The sequence below is a fragment of the Somniosus microcephalus genome, chromosome 6 (genome assembly GCF_052327205.1).
Source record: "Somniosus microcephalus isolate GS21.2 chromosome 6, FLI_Smic_1.0, whole genome shotgun sequence".
Classification (NCBI taxonomy): Eukaryota; Metazoa; Chordata; class Chondrichthyes; order Squaliformes; family Somniosidae; genus Somniosus; species Somniosus microcephalus.
In genome coordinates this window covers 51869450-51888226 of record NC_140992.1, presented here as the reverse complement: position 1 = coordinate 51888226, position 18777 = coordinate 51869450, and the positions used below count along the sequence as shown (strand labels likewise).

At 45.7% G+C, this 18777-nt stretch overlaps 1 protein-coding gene across 1 annotated transcript in view; it reads right to left on the bottom strand.

Moving 5' to 3' along the window:
* Positions 1-18777, bottom strand: part of xxylt1 (xyloside xylosyltransferase 1) — a 181735-nt gene that overhangs the window by 120113 nt on the left and 42845 nt on the right. Inside the window, exon 2 of the mRNA XM_085990216.1 lies at positions 12072-12219. Coding sequence (XP_085846342.1) covers positions 12072-12219 — 148 coding nt within the window. The remainder of the gene's footprint in view (positions 1-12071; positions 12220-18777) is intronic.

The window sequence follows — 18777 nt, the reverse complement described above, 5'->3', positions numbered from 1 at the left end:
GGGGAAGTGTGAAGTTATCCACTTTGGTAGGAAAAACAAAAAGCAGAATATTTTTTGAATGGTGAGAGACTGGGAAATGTTTGCATTCAGAAGAACCTGGGTGTCCTTGTATATGAATCACAGAAAGTTAACATGCAGGAACAGCAAGCAATTAGGAAAGTAAATGGTATGTTAGCTTTTGTTACAAAGGGATTAGAGTATAAGAGTAAAGAATTCTTACTACAATTATACAGGGCATTGGTGAGGACATACCTGGAGTACTGTGTACCGTTCTGGTCTCTTTACCTAAGGAAAGACATACTTGCCTTAGAGGGAGTGCAACAAAGGCTCACCAGACTGGTTCCTGGGATGAGGGGATTGCCCTATGAAGAGAGATTGAGTAGACTAGGCCTATATTCCCTAGTGTTTAGAAGAATGAGAGGTGATCTCATTGAAACATATAAAATTCTGAAGGGGCTTGACAGGGTTAATGCTGAGAAAATGCTTCCCCTGGCTGGGGAATCTAGAACACGGGGTTACAGTCTCAGAATAAGGGGTCAGCCATTTAGGACTGAGATGAGGAGAAATTTCTTCACTCAAAGGGTTGTGAATCTTTGGAATTCACTACCCGAGAGAGCTGTGGATGCTCCTTCATTGAGTATACTCAAGACAGAGGTCGATAAATTTTGGGGAACTAAAGGAATTGAGGGATATGGGGATAGTGCGGGAAGGTGGAGTTGAGGTACAAGATCAGCCATAATCTTGAATGGCAGAGCAGGCTCAAAGGGCCAAATGGCCTACTCCAGCTCCTATTTCTTATGTTCTTATGTTAGTTTATAGGCTTTAGTTAAGCCTCCAATGAAGCACACAGCTTTTTAAAAAATTGAAAGATTTTTTTGTTCCAATGGTATTTTGATTAAAATATCTACTTGGATGTTTACTTAAATATTTTAGGACAGTGCATCCTCAGTTAATTATTTGTCTCTATCCTGTCTTTATTTCCTCTCTTTCTTTCAGTGCATGATGCAATGATCCAAGGTCATCTGATACTACATTCAGCAGTAAACACAGTGGTCTGCATTGTGTTTCAATGTACCATTGTCCAGCCAAGACAAAGATCAAGCTGCCTGCTGCCAGGCCTCTGCGAAAGGCACTATTAACCTAGAAATACTCAGCAGGCCATGCAGCATCTGTGAGAAATAGAAGTCAGCCCGTTGACATTTCAGATCAAAGACCCTTCTTCAGGACTGGAAGATATTACAGATGAGCAACACTTAAAAAGGAACAGAACAAGAGAAAGGGAAGGGGGAAGGGGAAAAAAACACCACAGGAAAAGAAAGAATGGCCTGTGATGTGCTGGGGTGGAGAACAGAAGATGGTTAAATGACATGTGATATTAGCAAGAGAAAAAAGGATGCATAATGAGAGAAATTAATTCAACAAAAGACAGATAATTTAACAGAGAAGCATGAAAAATTGGCGAGGCAGAGCAAACTCCAGTTGCTCCAGAGTCTGGTGGAAGAAATAAAGCAGGTCAACTGCAAGGGTGCAGATCCGCCCACCAGGCGTGTTCCCCACCGCAAGCACCAACTCCCTCCCCCATCCCCAGAAATGCTGGCACCCCATCCCGCATTGCTAGCGCCTACTGCCAGAGAGAAAATGGGAGCTGAAGTTAAGGTCTGAACTTGTTCACGTCAATGTTATGGCCAGAGGGCTACATCGTGCCTAGTGGTGGCACAAAACAGCAATAACAAATTGGCAGCCTGCTTTACAACCTGGCTGATTTTCGTTCCCATCATCGATGAGAGGGGGAGTCAAAGGGGAACAGATGAAAGACAGGAATGGAGGGGGAGAATATCCTGGTGGCTGGGATTTTAATGATCCAAATCCATAAATCTTGGAGAGGCAGATGAATCAATGCTTAAATCCATTGATATGCTTTTATTTTCACTGTTACTTTACTGATGGCGATGATGAATTGAACAATTCAATGATTTAATGTAAAATAGAGTCGTTATTTTACCTTAGCCGAACCTATGCTATTGATTCACTGAGAAAAACGATGGCTCAGACATCGAGTGCAGTAACTCCGGCAGTACAGGGACTGGGTGCGAATAATATCGAGCTCCATTGTCACACTCCCACAATAAAATAACCTGCCAACAGGCCACCTTTAAAGATAATACATGAAACTTGTCTCACATGTCTTTGGAAGAGAAGTACTGGAGTTGGGAAGTATAGTAATCTGGGATGTAATGCTTAAGTTATCCACCAGATGGAGCCAAATATTAAGGGTTCACATTCACCAGTTTTTAAGGTAATGGGTCATGTATTCAATGTCCTGGTACACCAATTTATATGGTAATGTGGCATTGCATTATGGGTATGACTCAGAGGTGAATCCTCCATCTTGCCATCGTGCAGTAAGAATTGTGTGCTTTACTTGCAGCCTGTAAGAGATGTTTCTCTGCTACACCGTGTAATTAAACAGTTGGGTTTTGTTCCTAATATCTCGCTTCTCTCAGTTTCTTACCTTACCACTCGGATATCACAGGAAGCATTGGCACAAAAGGTCATTAAATGAGCTCAAAAGGGCTCCAAACCTGAGCAACGTGCTAGTTTTGATTGTACTTGAACAGCTGAAACTCTCTTTCTTGTTCCCCCTTCCCCTCACGTTCCCACTATCCCCTCCCACCTGATTCCAAACATTAGCAATTTTCAGGGCACCATATACAAGTGTTGGATCACCCCAATCTAGTGGGGGGGGAAAGAGGGGAGTGGGGAGAGGGGGGAGGAAGAGAGGGGGGGAAGAGAGGGGGGGAAGAGAGGGGGGGAGGGAGGGGGGAGGAATGGAAGAAAAGAATCAGTATTTTTTTGTGCTGAAATGTTATAATTAGCACTATACTGTAGTGCAAATAGCTATTGAATCATGATGCGCATTTAATATGAATCAGTGGAGCCACTAGAGCCCACAGCACTGGATGACATATTGTATCAAGCACAGTAATTAAAGCAAGTCATTTACTTTAACCATAAATATAAACAGAAAATGCTGGAAATACTCAGGAGGTCAGGACCAAGGCGCACCTTCCATTAATACCCGCTCCTCTTCCCATGGCTCCATCCCAAGCAAGCACAGGAGATGCAACACCTGCCCTTTCACCTCCTCCCTTCCCACCATCCAGGATCCCAAACACTCCTTCCAGGTGTATTTAGTATACTGTATTTGCTGCTCAGGATATGGTCTCCTCTACATTATGAAGACTAAACACAAATTGCTGAAACCTCTGTTCAGTCCACAAGCATGAACCTGAACTTCTGATCGCTTGCCATTTTAATTCTCCGGCCCATTCACATTCTGACCTCTCTGTTCTTGGCTTCCTACACTGTTCCAATGAAGCTCAAGGAACAGCACCTCATCTTTCTATTGGGCACTTTACAACCTTCCAGCCCAAACATCGACTTCAACAATTTCTGATACTGAGAAATGTAGAGGAACAGGGGGACCTTGGAATGCATGTCCACAGGTACCTGAAGTTAACAGGACAGGTAGAAAAAGTGGTTAAGGCGGCATACAGGATACTTTCCTTTATTAACCAAGGCACAGAATACAAGAGCAGAGAGGTTATGCTAGAACTGTATAAAACACCATTTAGGTCACAGCTAGAGTACTGCGTGCAGCTCTGGTCACCACATTACAGGAAAGATGTGATTGCACTAGAGAGGGTACAGAGGAGATTTACGAGGATGTTGCCAGGACTGGAGAATGTTAGCTATGAGGAAAGATTGGATAGGCTGGGGTTGCATTCTTTGGAACAGAGGAGGAGGCTGAGGGGCGATTAATTGAGGTGTATAAAATTATGAGGGGCCTAGATAGAGTGGATAGGAAGCACCTATTTCCCTTAGCAGAGATGTCAATAACCAGGGGGCATAGCTTTAAAGTAAATGGTAGAAGGATTAGAGGAGAGTTGAGGAGAACTTTTTTCACCCAGAGGGTGGTGGGGGTCTGGAACTCACTACCTGAAAGGGTGGTAGAGGAAGAAACCCTCATCACATTTAAAAAGTACTTGGATATGCACTTGAAGTGCTGTAAACTGCAAGACGACAGACCAAAAGCTGGAAAGTGGGATTCGGGTGGATAGCTCTTTTTCAGCCGGTGCAGGCACAATGGGCCAAATGGCCTCCTTCTGTGCTGTAAATTTCTATTATTCTATGAATTTCAGATCATAACCACTGCTCCCAGTTTTTTGGACAGCAGATGCTGGTAATGATTCTGCTGTTGCTATTTACAACTCCTCCAGACCCATCTTTTGTTTCTTTGCTTGTCCTATTACCACCCCCTTATGCCTTGAACCATCATCCCTTTTATTATTTAAATTACTCCTGCCTTCCACCCTATCACAGACCTTCCCTTTTGTTCTTTCGTCCCCTCCCCCCACTTTCCCTGCCTCTGTACTTGCTTAAAAGCCGTTAGATCTGTAACATTTTCCAGATCTGATGAAACGTCACCAACCTGAAAGGTTAACTCTGTATCTCTCGCCACCGATGCTGCCTGACTTGGAGTATTTCCAGCATTTTCTATTTATATTGCAGATTTCCAACATCCGCAGTATTTTGCATTCAAGATACTTTAACCTGTTGATACCAGCATTAGCATTTGGCAATAAAACAAACATAGCAAGAAGATTATATTTCTTTCAATATTGTTTTGGGGAAGGACAGAAGCTGCTTTCAGTTTTTTTCTAGGACACTTGCAGTGCTGGTAACGGTAGTTGGCAAAGGGGGGGGGGGCAGAGGAGGAAAGGAAAGAGCACTTACTTCCCCTTCCCATTAAGAGAAATTCTTATTTTCAACAGTGACAGGACATGCCACAACGCATCTTCCAGCCAGAAAGAGCTGGTCTGCTACCAAATCACATTCTTAACACAGCCACCTGAACTTTTCAAACACTATCAAAATGGGCTTTCAGGACCATGAGGGATGTCGATCTTTACTTCAAACAATGAGACAGTGCCAAAGCAATGGCTTTTCTGCTAGGAGACACGACATTGAGAAATTGGAAAAAGGAGAGGGCAAGAACTTTATTATTTTTTTAAATTTTTCTTTACACAAAGCAAAAATTAAAACTATTTTTAAAATACCTATGTTTTGAAACCTAAATAAAAAGAGACTCAGCAGTTGCTGAATCTAAAAGTGGCTGATGCAGTCAAGAAGAACAAACTGAAATATCCTAAACCAACATCATAAATCACACAGAGACAAATCAATTATAATAGGCAGAGGAATACTGTCTACAACCAGCCCAGAGAACAGTCCAGATGAGCAAGACATACCTTCCCAGACAGCAAACAATTAATTGGTTTCTTTATAACATCACGGTTACAGAATGTTTTATTGAACACCGCAAATGTAAATATTACTGATGGATGTGTAGATGGTCAGGAAATAAATTCCAATTTAATGTGTTGAGAGATTTACAGTAACTTTGAGCACCTCAGTTTTTTTTTGCGACAAAACTGCCACAAAGGACACGCTTCATTCCTCTTCAATGCAGCAGTCAGGGAGAAAACTGAGTGGTCCCTGAAATGAGAGTAGTAATTGTCAGCTGTGGCTCAGTGGGTAGCATTCTCGCCTCTGAGTCAGAAGGTTGTGGGTTCAAGCTCCACTCCAGGGACTTGAGCACAAAAATCTGGGCTGACACTCCAGTGCAGTACCCTCAGTACTGAAGGAGCACTGCACTGTCGGAGGTGCCGTCTTTTGGATGAGACATTAAACTGAGGAGACGTCTGCTCACTCAGGTGGACGTAAAAGATCCCATGGCACTATTTCGAAGAAGAGCAGGGGGAGTTATCCCCAGTGTCCTGGCCAGTATTTATCCCTCAATCAACATCATGAAAACGGATTATCTGGTTATTGTCACTTTGAGACGTCCGGTGGTCGTGAAAGGCGCTATAGAAATGCAAGTCTTTCTTTCTAGACAACAAGTCAGTGCCACTCTTTGGTTAATCCAATGATAGGGACACGCAAAAAACCATTGGGTCATTATCCAGGCCACAACAAATTCAGAATTCCCAGTCTAATCAGTGCAATTCTTTAATTCCTTATTCCATTAACTTTCCTCCACCCCAATCCTTCTTCAGTTGTGGTGTAACTACCCAAGCAGTTAATCTTCATGAGTGAGCATCGATAACGAGGGCAACAGGCTCTTTGGCCATTTGAGAGGAGAGTATCCACTCCTCTCCTTACATTGCATCCAAACACAATCTCATACAGCAATGAACACTGGATAAAGGAGGAATGCATCAGAGTCGCTCACTGCTGCCTGGCTGAGATTAGCTAACTCCTCACAGCCAAGGCCTTGAACCCAAGATCTTGCCACACGATGCACTGTAATTTGTACACTCAGCCTTTAGCCTATCTTACCTCAAATCTTTAGAGAGAGAAGTTGCTGACTCTCATGAGAGACAATGGCAAGTCTCCACTTGAGTGAAGTGTGATTGGGAATATAATTAAAATATGAATACTATCAAGAATTGTTTTCTAATTAATATTTTGGTACTTACTTTGGAAAGGGAGTAAAGCATGCTAATAATTCTATACCGAAAATTGTAGCAGGACAAGTTGATAAGGCTGTTAAAGCATTTATAAAAGTGTTTTATAAATAGAGGCAAAGAGTACAAAAGCAAGGAAACTATGGCGAATCTTTATAAATCACTGGTTAAGCCTTAGATAGAGTATTGTGTCCAAATCTGGGCATCACACTTTAGGAAGCATATCAAGGCCTTGGAGAGGGTGCAGAGGAGATTTACCAGAATCATACCAGGGATAAGGGACTTCAGTTATGTAGAGAGACTATAGAGACCAGTTCCAGGGAGCAGTGAGGCGAGGAGGAGCCCGGTGTAAAAACCGGCGCAAGCAGTGAGGCCCGACCAGTTCCAGGGAGCAGTGAGGCGAGGAGGAGCCCGGTATAAAAACCGGCGCGAGCACCGAGGCTTACCAACTCAGCAGCGGGGAGAGAGGTAAAAAGTAATCAGAGTGTGACGTCACCAGGGAGCAGGTAAGTGATTGGTTGGTGAGTTTTTCTCTTTTTTAAACTTTAACTCTGTAGTTTATAGTTACTAGGGTCTTTTCTGGTGTAGCAGGGACTGTTGGTAGACTATACAAGCGCCTTAGAGATATCTTTAATTGGTGATAGTGAATTAATTTAAATTAATTAAAGGGTAAGTCATGCCAGGAGAGCCCAGCCCTGTGTTATGCTCCTCTTGCTCTATGTGGGAATTCAGGGACACTACCGGTGCCCCTGATGACCACGTGTGCCGGAAATGCATCCAGCTGCGGCTACTAGCAGACCGCATTGAGGCGCTGGAGCTGCGGGTGGATGGGTTGTGGAGCATTCACGATGCTGAGAGGGACATGGATAACACGTTTAGTGAGTTGGTCACACCGCAGGTAAGGGCTGCACAGGAAGAAAGGAAATGGGTGACCACCAGGCGGAGCAATAGAAGCAGGCAGGTAGTGCAGGAGACCCCTGTGACCATTCCCCTCTCAAACAGGTATACCGATTTGGATACTGTTGAGGGGGATGACTCACCAGGGGAAGGCAGCAGCAGCCAACTTCCTGGCACTGGGGGTGCTCCTGCTGCCCAGGAAGGGAGGAAAAAGAGTGGGAGAGCAATAGTGGTAGGGGATTCTATAGTAAGGGGAACAGATAGGCATTTCTGTGGCCGTAGACGTGAATCCAGGATGGTTTGTTGCCTCCCTGGTGCCAGGGTCAAGGATGTCACTGAGCGGCTGCAGGGCATTCTGGAGGGGGAGGGTGAACAGCCAGAGGTCGTGGTCCACATTGGTACCAACGACATAGGTAAAAAGAGGGATGAGGTCCTGCAGCAAGAATTTAGGGAGCTAGGTGGAAGATTAAAGAGCAGGACCTCAAAGGTTGTAATCTCTGGATTACTCCCGGTGCCACGTGCTAGTGAGTATAGGAATAGGAAGATAGAACAGATGAATGCGTGGCTAAAGGGATGGTGCAGGAGGGAGGGCTTTAGTTTCCTGGATCACTGGGTCGGCTTCTGGGAAAGGTGGGACTTGTACAAGTCGGATGGTTTACACCTGAACCAGAGGGGGACCAATATCCTTGCGGGGAGGTTTGCTAGCACTGCTGGGGGGGGTTTAAACTAACTTGGCAGGGGGATGGGATACAGAGTGGAGCTATAGTAGGGGGTGATTTACAGCCAAATACGGAGGAAAAAACAAGTCAGCTGGGAAGACAGAGCAAATATGTGAAGGCAAAAGGGAATATGGCAAGGCTGGAAGGCATTTATTTTAATGCAAGGAGTCTTGCAAACAAGGTGGATGAACTGAAGTTGTTGTTGAACACATGGGAGTACGATATTGTTGCTATCACGGAGACATGGTTGAGGGAGGGTCAGGACTGGCAGCTCAATATTCCGGGGTATAGAATCTTCAGGCGAGACAGAGGGGGGTGTAAAAGGGGAGGGGGTGTTGCAATATTAATTGAGTCAATTACTGCTGTAAGGAGGGATGATATATTAGCGGGTTCCTCTAATGAGGCCATATGGGTAGCACTTAAAAACAAAAAGGGGGCAAGCACTTTGCTGGGAGTGTACTATAGGCCCCCAAACAGTCAGGGGGAGATAGAGGAACAGATATGTAGGCAAATCTCAGAGAAGTGCAAAAATAATAGGGTAATAATAGTGGGGGATTTCAACTTCCCCAATATTAATTGGGATAGTCAGAGTGTGAAAGGCTTAGAGGGTGCAGAATTCTTAAAGTGCATCCAGGAGAGCTTTTTGAGCCAACATGTAGAAAGTCCTACAAGAGAGGAGGCGGTACTGGACCTAATTCTAGGGAATGTAGCTGGGCAAGTGGTGGAAGTGTCAGTAGGAGAGCATTTTGGCGACAGTGACCATAATTCGGTGAGATTTAAGGTGGTCATGGAAAAAGACAAAGACGGCCCGGAAATAAGGGTTCTAAATTGGGGGAAGGCCGATTTTAATATGATAAGGCAGGATCTGGCCAAAGTGGACTGGGAGCAGCTACTTATAGGAAAATCCACATCAAAACAGTGGGAGACTTTCAGAAGGGAAATAGAGAGAGTACAACGCCAACATGTTCCTGTAAAGGTCAAGGGTGGGACCAACAAGCAAAGGGAACCTTGGATGACAAGGGACATACAAAAATGCATTAGGAAAAAAAGGGGGGCTTTTGGCAGTTACAAAAGACTAAAGACGGAGGAAGCCCTAGAGGAGTATAAAAAGTGCAGGGGCATACTTAAAAAAGAAATTAGGAGGGCGAGGAGGGGCCATGAAATAACACTGGCGAGCAAAATAAAGGAAAATCCTAAGATGTTTTATAAGTATATTAAGGGCAAGAGGATAACCAGGGAAAGGGTAGGGCCCATTAGGGACCAAAGTGGCAATCTGTGTGTAGAGCCAGATGATGTAGGCGGGGTTTTAAATGAATTTTTTGCATCTGTGTTCACTATGGAGAAAGACGATGTAGACATAGAAATCGGGCAAGGGGACTGTGACATACTTGAACATATTAGCATCGAGAGGGAGGAGGTACTAGCGGTTTTAGCAGGCCAAAAAGTGGATAAATCCCCAGGCCCGGACGAGATGTATCCCAGGCTGTTGTATGAGGCAAAGGAGGAGATTGCAGGGGCTCTGACACAAATTTTCAGAACCTCTCTGGCCACAGGGGATGTACCAGAGGACTGGAGAACAGCTAACGTAGTACCATTATACAAGAAGGGTAGCAGGGATAAACCAGGGAATTACAGGCCAGTGAGCCGAACATTTGTGGTAGGGAAATTATTGGAAAAAATTCTGAGGGACAAAATTAGTCTCCACTTGGAGAGGCAAGGATTAATCGGGGATAGTCAGCATGGCTTTGTCAAGGGTAAATCATGTCTGACAAATCTGATTGAATTTTTTGAGGGGGTGACTAGGTGTGTGGATGAGGGAAATGCTGTGGATGTGGTTTACATGGACTTCAGCAAAGCTTTTGACAAAGTCCCGCATAGGAGACTGGTCAAGAAGGTAAGAGCCCATGGGATCCAGGGTGCCTTGGTGCGTTGGATCCTAAACTGGCTGAGTGGCAGGAGGCAGAGGGTGATGGTCGAAGGTTGCTTTTGTGACTGGAAGCCTGTGTCCAGTGGGGTACCTCAGGGATCGGTGCTGGGTCCCTTGCTGTTTGTGATCTACATAAATGATTTGGATGGGAATGTTAAAGGTATGATCAGTAAGTTCGCGGATGACACAAAAATTGGTGGGGTGGTAAATTGCGAGGAGGAAAGCCTCAGGCTACAGGACGATATAAACGGGTTGGTCAGATGGGCGGAAAAGTGGCAAATGGAATTTAACCCTGAGAAGTGCGAGGTGATGCATTTTGGACGGACAAATAAGGCAAGGGAATACACAATGAGTGGTAGGACCCTAGGAAGTACAGAGGGTCAGAGGGATCTTGGTGTACATGTACATAGATCCCTGAAGGCAGCGGAACAGGTAGATAAGGTGGTTAAAAAGGCATATGGGATACTTGCCTTCATTAGCCGAGGCATAGAATATAAGAGCAGGGAGGTTATGATGGAGCTGTACAAAACGCTGGTGAGGCCACAGCTGGAGTACTGTGTGCAGTTCTGGTCGCCTCACTATAGGAAGGATGTGATTGCTTTGGAGAGGGTGCAGAGAAGATTCACCAGGATGTTACCTGGGATGGAGCGCCTCAGCTATGAAGAAAGACTAAACAGGCTGGGGTTGTTTTCCTTGGAGCAAAGAAGGCTGAGGGGGGACCTGATTGAGGTGTACAAAATGATGAGGGGCATAGATAGGGTAGATAAAGAGGAACTTTTCCCCTTAGTAGGGGGGTCAATAACAAGGGGGCATAGATTCAGGGTAAGGGGCAGGAGATTTAGAGAGGATTTGAGGAGGAACTTTTTCACCCAGAGGGTGGTTGGAATCTGGAACTCACTGCCTGAAAGGGTGGTAGAGGCAGGAACCCTCACAACATTGAAGAAGCATTTGGATGAGCACTTGAAATGCCACTGCATACAAGGCTATGGACCAAATGCTGGAAAATGGGATTAGACTGGACAGGGATTGATGGACGGCGCAGACATGATGGGCCGAAGGGCCTCTTTCTGTGCTGTATAACTCTATGACTCTATGAGAAGTTGGGATTGTTCTCCTTAGAACAAAGAAGGTTAAGGGGAGATTTAATAGAGGTGTCAAAATTATGAGGGGTTTTGATATCGTAGATAGCGAGAAACTGTTCCTACTGGTAGGGGGTCGATAATCAGAGGACATAGATTTAAGATAATTGGCAAAAAAATCCAGGGGGGAATTTAAGAATTTTTTTTTTAAATGCAGCAAGATTTTACGATCAGGAATGCACTAGCTGAAAGGGCAGTGAAAGAAGATTCAATAGTAACTTTCAAAAGGAAATTTGCAGGACTATGGCAAAAGAGCAGGGGAGTGAGACTAATTGGATAGTTCCTTCAAAGAGCCGGCAGAGTCGATGGGCCAAATGGCCTCTTTCAGTGCTCTATGGTTCTATGATAATGTAGCCCTCTATAGCAATCTATCATGTATTTACAAAAATTGGAAGGCACGTAGACCCCACAAAAATTAAAGTAATATGCTTGGGAAGGAACTTCTCTTCAGCTAGTTTGTCCCTACGCAAGCTAGCAAACTCACAGCCTGGGGTCACCGAGCCGAATAGGATGCTGAAGCACCATCATGTCCAGGCTGCTGCTCAGTGAATTCTGAATTTTCAAAAAGAATGTGAGCAAATATCAAGGAATAACTAGTTTAGATGGACAGTTTGAATGAGGGTTTTACAAACCGTGGTGCTGTATGAGTGACAACTAATTCCTTTCAATATATTTCTCGATGACATGCAGGGACAGAAGCGTGTTAAAATATTTAGAATTTGACTAAATTGAAATCACAGATTGAGGATATTTTACATGGATTGTATGATAGAACAAGCACACTTAACAGTCAAAGATTCCAAGTTCCTCCAAGTTATTTCAGTGCACTCACTGCACAAACAACAAACAAAAAGTTTACCTGCAGGCATGATTCTGTGCATGGCGACTGACAAGAAGAAAATGGAGTCACTGTAGTAAGCACCTGATCCAGAACTAAAATGTTTCTGCATTGCTTCAACAACAGGGAACAACTTCCGAGTCAGGGCATCCACATCATGGAATATAACCTGCCAAGGAGAGCATACACCTGGTTACAAAGAGCCCACATTTCATCTTGCACATAAATGGAAGAGCAATGCCAGAGTAATAGCGAACTACACCTTTACCATAACTGTAATGTATGTACCTTTAAGGGGGAGAACTACTTTTTACAGCTCCTGTATCCTGTAGTACCGGCAGTGACCACACCTGTAGATAAACCCTGAGTAGTGATCTGTACAGTCAGTTGCAGTTTGAACCCTCATTCAGTAAACACCTGTTGATCGTTCCCTGCAGTCTTTGTCTGATTATTGAAGGACACAACATTAAGATACACGGATATAACATTGGCGACGATGCAGATTTGAACCTACCTGCAACTCTGCATCACCTCCCAGGGATTCGCTCCTGGAGAACAGTGGAAGGAGGTCGAGTCCAGAAGCACGGGCGTCAATCACGGGCAACCGCCCAGTCATCCAGCGGAGATTTGAGCATCGCAGGGGAGGCTGTCGAGAGCCAGGCTTGGCTTTCCAGTCACGGTGGTCCAGCGAAACGGGCTGGCAACAGGTACTGCGCAGACCCTTCCCGGACAGCGGCGGCTAGAGCCGACCGAGCGGCACAGAAAAAGGCCGAGCAGCGTCGATGGGGGAGAGAGAGAGAGAGAGAGAGAGAGAGGGCAGAGCGCACAGGGCGCAGCCGGTGTTCAGGACTGAGCAACGTCAACGGGGAGAGAGACGAGAGAGCGCAGAGCGCAGCTGGTGTTCAAGGGCCGAGCAGCGTCAACGGGGGAGAGAGGCGCGCAGGAAAATGCGAGGCGCTGCCATTGCCACGAGGACGGCAGAGAGCGGCGTTGGCAGCAGCGCAGGAGCAGCGCACGAAACCCACAGGGCGTCGCCATTTGCCACGAGGACCACTGAGAGCGGCGTTGGCAGCAGCGCGGGAGACGCCATTTTAAGCCGCAGCGGGGAAGAAAGGAAAGCACGGGAGACGCCATTTTAAGCCGCAGCGGGGAAGAAAGGAAAGCGCGGGAGACGCCATTTTAAGCCAGTCTAACCACACCCAAAAATGCCGAAGAGTGGCAGTATCACAGCGTTCAACAATGAAGTCGAAGATTGGACGACATATGTCGAACGCATAGAAGTATACTGCAAGGCGAATGAAGTGCCAGATGACAAGAAAGCGCAGGTATTGTTGAATTCAATGGGTGCAAAAACGTATGGCTTACTACGAAACCTAGTAACCCCAGAGAAGCCAGTAGAAAAGGATTTTGAAAACATAGTGTCAATCCTACAGGACCACTTAAACCCCACACCGCTGCTGATAGCAGAAAGATTTAAGTTTCACAAAAGAAACCAGCATAAAGATGAAAGTAATGCTGAGTATTTAACGGAACTGCGCAAGCTATCGAAACACTGCCAGTTTGGAACGGGACTAGCAGATACTTTAAGGGACAAGTTTGTGTGTGGGCTTCAAAGTGAAGGAACCCAGAAACGGCTTCTATCAGAAAAGGATCTTACGCTGGACAAGGCTTTCAGCATTGCAGTATCACACGAAGCAGCAGCACGGGGCGCTGCAGAGATACAATGGAGACCGCGAGAATATGGCACAAATGAAATGTCATACGGAACAGTGAAGTGCTATCGCTGCGGCAGAACAACACACGACCATAATGATTGCTGGTTCAAGGACAAAGTGTGCAGACAGTGTGGAAAAGTAGGACATATAGCAAGAGTCTGCAGGTTGGGAAAGAAAACCAGCAGCAAGAAATCTCCACAGGAGAAGTACAAGAAGGTACATAAGGTGACGGAGAGTAGTTCAGACGAACAGAAGAGTGATACAGACTCCCGAAGCAAGGAGCTGGGTTGTCTGAAACTACATAATGTGATCAAAACAGAGGATCACCAAACTATCTGGGTCACGCTCAAGATAGCTGGAGTCCAAGTGAAAATGGAATTGGACACAGGATCAGCCCTAACAGTCATAAACCGAAGGGACTACAAGCAGCTATTCTCGCATATACGCTTGAGAGATACAAAGATTGTCTTGAAGACGTACACGAGGCAAAAAGTCTACCCCAAAGGAAAAATAAGGGTGAACGTTATATAGAACGGCAAGGAAACACCAAAAATGGACCTATATGTATTGCCAGATGGAAGACCACCACTACTAGGACGTGAATGGATCCGGAAGATACAGCTAGATTGGCATTCCATACAAGCACTGACTGTAGATGCCAAAAAGGATGACGACGTCACACCTGGACGACTGTCAAAAATGCTAACTGACGCACAAGAAGTGTTCCAGCAGGGACTCGGAACACTAAAAGGCATAACAGCAACGATCAAAATGGAGGAAAATGCAAGCCCAAAGTTTAAGGCCAGACCGGTACCTAATGCGATCCGCCCAGCCGTCGAAGCAGAGCTGGAAGGTTTGGAACGTTCAGGAGTACTGTCCAAAGTAGACTGGAGCGAGTGGGCTACACCCATCGTTCCTGTAATGAAGAGGTCATTGAGTAATACGCCTGGGGAACCAAAGAAGGTTCGCATCTGTGGGGACTTTTAGGTGACAGTGAACCCAGTCCTTCACACTGTACAATATCCGCTTCCGCGGATTGAAGATATTTTCGCCTCGCTATCTGGAGGGAAATGCTTCACTAAGATTGATCTGGCCCAGGCGTACCTGCAAATGGAGGTAGAAGAAGCCTCAAAACAGTACCTCACGATCAACACTCATAAAGGTCTCTACCAATACAACCGGCTGGTGTTCGGGGTAGCATCAGCTCCGGCTATTTGGCAAAGGGCAATGGAACAAGTCCTGCAAGGGATTCCAGGGACCCAGTGTTATTTGGACGACATCCTGGTCACGGGCGAAAATGACTGATCACCTCGCCAACCTGGAGCAGGTGCTCACTAGATTGAAGGAATATGGGCTCCGAGCTAATCGCCACAAATGCGAGTTTTTCCAGAAGCAGATCTCATATTGTGGCCACGTTATTGATAAAGAGGGGTTACATAAGTCCCCTCAAAAGATTGAGGCAGTAGTCAAGGCTCCAGCACCGGAAAATGTGTCACAACTGAGGTCGTTCCTCGGGCTGGTGAACTACTACCATAAGTTCTTGCCGAATTTGTCTACCGTACTACACCCACTGAACACCCTACTGCAAACGGGGGTACCATGGAAGTGGAGTGACGAATGTAAACGAGCTTTCCAGAAGAGCAAAGCATTGATCACATCAAAAGAGGTGTTGGCTCATTTCAACCCAGCACTACCAATTCGGTTGGCGTGTGATGCATCACTCTATGGCATTGGAGCGGTGCTGTCGCACAAATTCCCGGACGGCTCGGAGAGGCCAGTAGCCTTTGCGTCTCGGTCACTAACCTCAGCCGAGCGTAACTACGCCCAGATTGACAGGGAGGCCCTCAGCCTAGTGTGGGGAGTGAAAAAGTTCAATCACTATCTGCACGGGCAGAAGTTCACCTTGCTGACTGACCACCAACCACTTGTCTCCATCTTTAATCCAAAGAAGGGCGTTCCGGTGATGACTGCGCAACGGCTACAAAGATGGTCCCTTTTTCTAGGGGCGCACCAATATGAAATCGAGTATAAGGGCACAAAACAGCATGGAAACGCCGATGGGCTATCACGCCTGCCACTGCCTACTGCGGAGGAAGCACCAGCAGTGGATCCTGTCGAAATATTTCATTCGACTATAATTGAATGCTTGCTGGTATAGAGAAGGAGACCCGAAATGACCCGACACTGTCTCGGGTATATGATTTGATGGTGAAGGGGTGGCCAGCACATGGCGACTCACTGTTGCCAGCATTCTCATCCAGAAGAGAACAGCTGTCAGTATGCCAGGGGACCTTGATGTGTGGATCCCGAGTGGTAATTCCACCCAAGTTAAGGGAGAGAGTGCTCAATGAGCTTGACGAAGGTCATCTGGGAGGGGTGAAAATGAAAAGCCTTGCTAGGGATTATGTGTGGTGGCCGGGGATCGATCAGCAAATCGAGGACCTGACAAAGAGCTGCTCAGGATGCCAGAAGGTCCAAAATGCACCACCACATGCCCCTCTACACCCATGGGAGTGGCCCTCATCTCCATGGCAACGGGTGCATATTGATTTTGCTGGTCCATTCATGGACTGAATGTTTTTAATAGCCGTGGATGCGCACTCGAAATGGCCTGAGGTGATCAAAATGTCCTCCACCACCACGGAGAAAACTATTGCAGTCCTACGGACCATTTTTGCCAGGAACGGCTTGCCAGAGCAGATTTGCTCTGATAACGGACCACAGTTTGTGTCCGAAAAGTTTCAAAGATTTATGAAAAGGAATGGGGTAAGGCATTACACATCCGCCCCGTATCATCCAGCCACAAATGGATTGGCTGAGAGGTTCGTACAAACCTTTAAAAAAGCAGTAAAGGCCATGTGCGATGACAACATTCCACTGCAGCATAAGGTGGACAATTTCCTGTTAGCCTACAAAAATGCGACACATGCAGTCACCAACCAGGCCCCAGCCATGATGTTCTTTAACCGAAGGTTGAGATCTTGTCTGGATTTGCTCAGACCAAATGTACGAAGAGATGTTGAGAGTAAGCAATTCCAGCACATCAATGAGAAGCCAACAAGGAGCTTCAATGTAGGGCAACCAGTCTTGGCCCGCGACTACCGAACAGAGAAATGGCAACCAGGAACGATATGCACATGGCAGGGGCCACTAATGTGCACAGTGGATGTTGGGGAGAACATTGTGAGACGCCATGCTGACCAGATCCTAGAGTCACAGGAACGAGTCAACCCCATGTCTCGGCCATACGTACCTGGTGAGGAACCCAACGTACAGGTCGCATCTACCTCAGAAACAATAGCATTGGAAGCTGATGAATCAACTGACGACAGGGTGTTAGAATCACCTCCGCACCAAGTGCGAGACACTCGGGAAAGGCATTATCCAGAAAGAATCAGGAAGCCTCCCCAAAGACTGAATTTATAAAGAGACTATTTTCAGTTAATGTTGCATGTTAAAAGTGTTAATTGTAATTAGTTGATATTTAATTGTTAAATGAGTGTTATGGTACTGTTAATCTAAAAGGGGAGGAATTGTAATGTATGTACATTTAAGGGGGAGAACTACTTTTTACAGCTCCTGTAGTACCGGCAGTGACCACACCTGTATATAAACCCTGAGTAGTGATCTGTACAGTCAGTTGCAGTTTGAACCCTCATTCAGTAAACACCTGTTGATCGTTCCCTGCAGTCTTTGTCTGATTATTGAAGGACACAACATTAAGATACACGGATATAACAATAACTATTCAAAAATATTCATTCCACTGAACATGCTGTGAGGATCACTCTACTTACTTTTTGTGTCCTGCAACACTCCATCTTGCAACTAATGCTGTGTTTATATTGTCAGTTTGCCCTCTGCTGTTGGCAACTAATGATCAATGTGAGCAAGGTGGTGCTGCTCCCTCCAGAGGCCACGTGCATTTGCCAGGAACAAACACACTCAGTCGATCGTTGGCTGCCGGCAGGCTGAGTAGATCAGTATTTAACATTGTGCCAACTACTGAAGCACTCTCTTCTCAATACAGGTACAAGCGGAAGTGCTTCTGCAGCAGCCCGCCCATGAGCCAACACGCAGTTAGGTAGTAGAAACATTTTATAATCCAATTCTATTTTTACAAGGACAGCAAATAGCCCTGCTTACGAGCAAATCTTCAACCAGTAAAATCTGAATTGGCAGAATGCACTCTGTTGTCCCAAACATTCATCCAAAGCAGCACAGACAACATGGACAATACTGCAATATTTACAATGTGCCGCAGGGCAGCAGCTCAGTCATATATTTAAAATTAAGCATTAAAAGAGCAGTCTAACCTGCCAAATTTCCCTATAATACCTTAGTGTTATATAGACAAATATCTGCATACTCACTGGCTTCTTTCACGTACTCATGATGATGTTTAGCGGTGGGTTAGACATAGTCCAGTACAACATTTTGTGACGACGTGACATTCCACTCCAGTGACATCAAAAACAAATGTGGGTTAAGGAAAGCAATGCCCATTTACAAACATCACTGGAATAAAACTCTTCTGAAACCAGCAGTCCAACACATTACTGAGGATCAGCTGAAAGAAAGTCAATGGGCCGGATTTTGAGGTAAAAATAACATTGAGGCTAACAGCGCTCACTGTTGTTAACATGCAAATCGGACAGCAACTTCCAGTGACTGCACACGCGCAGTTAAATCCATAAATCAAGAAGTTGCTGTCCAGGTTGCCCTGCGCTTCCAGAAACTGCGCTATACCGGTATCTCGCCGAGAGACTCACCATTGAAACACGTGGAACAACGTGAAGTTGCTGTACTTGCATGACATTCAACGGCATTACCATTGTCAAATCCCCCACAATCAACATCCTGGGGGTCACCATTGACCAGAAACTTAACTGGACCAGCCACATAAATACTGTGGCTACAAGAGCAGGTCAGAGGCTAGGTATTCGGTGGCAAGTGTCTCACCTCCTGACTCCCCAAAGCCTTTCCACCATCTACAAGGCCCAATTCAGGAG